The following is a 5,242-nucleotide window of genomic DNA, read 5'->3' as shown; positions in this document are numbered from 1 at the left end:
CCAAATTTTAAAATATTTACAAAAAATTAAAATATTTGTATATGGGCTATAGGGTGAAGCCTTAATAAATAAAAGTTCTTAATTAGGTAAATAAATGGGCCACAGCGTTACGACTTCGTAAATTGATGTCCTCTTTTCGGCATAGACTAACCATCGGGGCTTTCTTGTTGATCCTCTTATTTATGGAATGTGATACTCGTAAGGATAGGTGTCAAAATTCAATTTTTTTTTACCCCATGAGTGATATGTTTTAAATAAATTATGTAAATATTTTCTATTTATGAGACCCACTGAATGACCCAATGCTGTTGTTCCACATCAAAAGTTGTAGGGATTTTTTACAACTAAGGATGTAAAGAGTCAGAGCCATAACTTGTCAAATATAATAAAGGTAAATAAAAGGTAAATGAAAACTTTACCAAAGATTAAAATTTACCTTCATTCACTATTTATTTATGTCAAGGAATGAAAATTGATTAGAAAGTGGAAGATAGCACATTAGCAATGGGAATATAAAATTAAAATCATTGTTTTTCTTTCAAACCTTTGCTTCCTACTTTTATTCCATGTTAATCAAATATGAAGCAAAGAAAAATGAACGTCACGTCAGGCTTTAACACAAACTTTCTACAGAAAAAGTAATTGTAAATAAAAATGTTGATAACCTAACTTATTATTTATTATTTTCAATTTTCATTTCGGTTGTCAAACATATAATTAGTTTAAAAAGGTTACAAATGCAAATCGAGTTATCTAGAATGAAGTTAAGCAGATTTAATAGTGTTTTAAGAAAACTATATAAGGAGAAAATATTCAGTGGATTCGGTCCACGTAATTACACCAAAGATGGGATTTGGATCATCTTTACTATAAAAAGTAGTGAAGGGACCACTATTTTTTTTTATCACAATCGTTGATTACATTGCGGGTGATTGTGATTTATTCTAAACCCAATACTCATCAGTTCTCCATGCATCGCACACATTCTTAATTTGCATTAAAAATTATAATTATCCATTAGATAATCAACGATTGTGATAGTGTAATTATCCGTCCACTAACTAACTAACTAACTAACTAACTATATATATATATTGTTGGGGAGAAACCCCTGTGCCGAGATCCAACCAAATAGCCGAGAGAGATAAACCACACAACCAAAAAATAGCACAAACAATCTAACACTAGATTTAACGTGGTTCGGCGAGATGCCTACGTCCACGGGGCAATGAGAGGAGAGTTTTTCACTATTAGAAATCAAGAGGAACAAACTAGGGTTACAAATCTCTCATAAACCCTCAACAAATCAACTCTCAATCTCTCCAATTGCTCCTAGAATAGAAGCCCAAAGAAAAACCCCCTTTCAGCTCTCAAACTCCTGCTCTACAAACCCTAGAAACCCACATTACTATAGCATTTTACGAAAAAATACTATAGCAATTGAAAAAAGAAATATTGTAGCAGAAACAAAAAAAAAGGACCGTGCTTTGCATGGGGTGCACACTAGTATATATATATATATATATATATATATATATAAATATATAATATATATATATATATATTATAAAGACGCGTGCTTTGCAATGGGTGCACCACTAAGTGTTGATATAATATATATATAATAGATATATATATATATATATATAATATATAACTATATATAAATAGTATATAATATATATATATATATATATAGGAGAGAGAGAGAGAGAGAGAGAGAGAGAGAGAGAGAGAGAGAGAAAACGGGAGGTGAGCTGGCAGCGTAGGAAATTTCCTACGCTGCAAGTGTATGACATGTGAGCCCCCCTTACTAGTCACATCGGTGTGGGGCTCACATGTCATACACTTGCAGCGTAGGAAATTTCCTACGCTGCCAGCTCACCTCCCGTTTTCTCATATATATATATATATAAAAGCCTTCCATAAAACAAACAATCTACAGAATGAATCTTAACTATTTGAAGTAATACTTGGTAGTCTGATGAAATAAATCATATACACCTGGTATCATATACACATGGAATCCTTGCGAATATATAATGTTTATCATACTCTTTTCATATTGAAATCTTAAATATACCAAGGATTTGGATCCACTCCACTGAAAACACAGTGGAGATTTCATTATTTTGATTACAAACTATTACGCAAAAAGCCCTATCTCTTAGAGAGGCCAATTATGAGACTTCACGTGTGATTTAAAAATATCTGCCTCTGGGGCTTTGCAAACGAGAAATTCTTAGGTGCTCATGGAGTATCTAAGTGCTTACACCCCTCCAATAAGAGGGGGACATGTACCACTAGATGGGAGAATGTGAAGTCTCATTCTACTCTCTAGTCCCACATGCCCGTTTTCGATCTATTGGAGGAGCGTAGGCATCTTGCATGCTCTACTCCATGAGTAGGCAAGAATTTCTCTGACCGAACTCAACAACATGGTTGCTCATCTCTTGCCCGAGGCCAGTCTCGACCAGCGCACTTTCCACTCAAGTCGATTATCATGACCTCGGCCAAGCTCGCTTATTTTAACGAATAAAGGAGATACAATCAAATCTTTCCTCACTTGAGATAGCAGACCTTGATTAACTCAGGCGAGAGCATGAACGCAATTATCAAGTATACTTTCCCCACGACCTCTCTGGCTATCGTAAGAACCTCAGCTAATAATGGAGGGACGCTGGGACAATCCAATTATAGAGAAAGCTTTCGCTCTTTTTCCAATCTATTCCTCCAAGTTAGTATATAAGACAAGACATCTTGATAAGAAAATTCTAAGTCTAATTTCCGTTCAAATTTCTTCTAAATTACCACATTCTTCTCAAAGCCACTAACTTAAGTAGTTAAGTATTAAAGTGTCATCGCAGTGTTTGGGGCCCTTCTAACGAAAAATTGTTGGATGCTCATTGAGTGTCATTAATATCTGCTCCAAGTCCAATTCAATCAAATTGTGACATGTGACATTCATTATTGTTAATCAACTATATCACTTTAATGCCATCAAAATTTTCATAAAATAACAAATCTCTTAACCATGATTAATTTATAAAAAATGTCTAAAAATTTAGATCGCAACTTACCCCCACATAAATTGCCAAAAAGCCCCTAAAAAGTCTCATACTTTGCAGTTTACCCCTAAAATGCAATAAAATGCCCTAGAAAGTTTCAAATTTTGCAGGTTACCCCCTAAAAAGTTTTAAGACACCCCTAAAAGTTCTAGAAGTTATGGTCACCCATAAAAATTATAGAAAGCCACCCTAAACGTTTTAGAATTTGCAGTTTATCCCCAAAAAATTGTAGAAAAGCCCTAAGGTACCGTTTGGAAAAGGGTTTAGTGAGGGGTTAAGGAGACTTAACCCATTCTTAACCTCCTTAACCCCTTCTTAACCTGCCAAACACAACAAATCTATATAAGGGTTAAAGTGAGTTAACCCTCCATAATTTGCCAAACATAAAAAATATAGAAGGGTTAAGTTAACCCCTCTAGAGGGGTTAAAATGAGTTTACCCCTCAAAATGAGGGGTTTACTAATACTCCTATTTAGATGGAATAAGAGTTAACCCTTTTAATTATAAAGAAAATAGTCAAAATCATTGTTATTCCCAAACACTAAAACTGATCATAAGGGCTAAAATAAAACTTATTTAACGGGTTAATAATTTAGTCCTTCGGATTATCAAATGGGTTAAGTACATTAATCCTTCTCTTTAACCCCTCTTCATTAACCATTTGCCAAGCGGGGCCTAAAGTTTTAGGGGATGAACTCTAAATTTTGAAACTTTTTAGGGTGATTTTAGAAAATTTTTGGGGATAAATTGCAAAGTATGAAATATTTAGGGGATCTTTAGCAATTTTTGGAGGGTAAATTACAATCTAAAAGTTTTTAGAGGGTTTTCATAAATTAATCATGGTGAGGAGATTTTTTTTTTATTTTATAAAAATTTTGAAGCCATGAAAATGATATAGTTGATTAAGAATTAATAATGAGTGCCACGTGTCATAATTTGATTGAATTGAAGCATATATTGATGGTAGTCAATGAACATCCAAGAAATTTTCCCTTCTAGCAATGTATTCAAGAGTAGCTCACTCAATATGTGATTGATCTCCATGACACCACAGCAGGAAAAGTGAAGTCATTACTCATCCATCCATACAAACGCAACATGCATGCACAAAGTCAACTAAATCTAGATAACAAAAAGTTTCAAGTGAATTGACCCAGACAGATTTAACCCAATACAAGCAACCATGACACAAAATCCTTACACATTTACTATATCCATGCCATAAATAAATAAAAAGATGCGCAAATACGAACACAACCAAATTCAAGTAACTCTTAAACTTCGATCTCTACCTCTTCCTCCTCGGCACCAACCGAGCCCTCAACGGATGCTTCATCACCACCGTAAACTGCGGTTTCTCCGAAAAATCAACTTTTTCCCCATCAACACCCCTCCATTCGAACTCCATCACCAAATTCGCCACAAAATACTCCAAATGCAGCATAGCAAGCTGTAGCCCAGGGCAAATCCTCCTGCCTACCCCGAACGGCATCATCTTGATCTCCTTGCTCCCCGTTATATCGACCCTCTCGAGCCCTCCGTCATCGTCGATGAACCTCTCCGGCCTGAACTCCATCGGATCCTTCCACACTTTCTCGTCCAGCTGCATCTCTGCCACCATGAAATTCACCGTGGCGTTCTTCGGAATGGTGTATCCTTCGAATTCCACTTCCTCCGACATGGCGTGCGGTAGCACGAAATGGCCTGGCGGGTGAGACGAGTGCCGCCGCCATTGTGCGTCTGCATTATGTGCGAGGATGACATATCTAATCTTTGCCTTAGTTAGGTAGCCGTGTAATGGGAGGCAGGAGGAATGTGAGTGGCTTTAAGGGTTTGTGTGAGTGCGGGACCCAATTTTTTACAGGGGAATATCTAATATTTTTTGGATACTTGCTCATATGTAGTTGTGGGCATGAGGTCCTTGGCTAGGTTGGCTTTGTGTATTTTGCTTGTCTTTGTTTGAGGTTCACTTTGCCTTTTCTTGGGTCTGGGGGTATATTTTACATATTAATTCCGTATATAACGGCTTTTCGACCTGCTCCCGCGTAGCTTTTCTTGAATTTCCTTTCGGCTCGTGGATGACGCAGCGTCCGGCCATGATCCCATGCAGACGAAGCGGTGGACGTAGGTGTCGGTCCCCGCGTTTGATGAACTCGGCGCAGAGGGCGACCATC

At 36.7% G+C, this 5,242-nt stretch overlaps 1 protein-coding gene across 1 annotated transcript in view; it reads right to left on the bottom strand.

Moving 5' to 3' along the window:
* LOC109819597 (cytochrome P450 89A2-like) overlaps positions 4,132 to 5,242 on the bottom strand; it is a gene marked incomplete at its 5' end in the record, with an annotated part of 1,551 nt that continues 440 nt past the window's right edge. The window contains one exon of the mRNA XM_020385375.1: positions 4,132 to 4,845. Within this exon, the coding sequence (XP_020240964.1) occupies positions 4,357 to 4,845 (489 nt within the window). The remainder of the gene's footprint in view (positions 4,846 to 5,242) is intronic.

This window comes from Asparagus officinalis, chromosome 8, assembly GCF_001876935.1.
Source record: "Asparagus officinalis chromosome 8, Aspof.V1, whole genome shotgun sequence".
Taxonomy (NCBI): Eukaryota; Viridiplantae; Streptophyta; class Magnoliopsida; order Asparagales; family Asparagaceae; genus Asparagus; species Asparagus officinalis.
The sequence above is the reverse complement of the archived record's forward strand: the minus strand, read 5'-3'. Positions and strand labels throughout refer to the sequence as shown.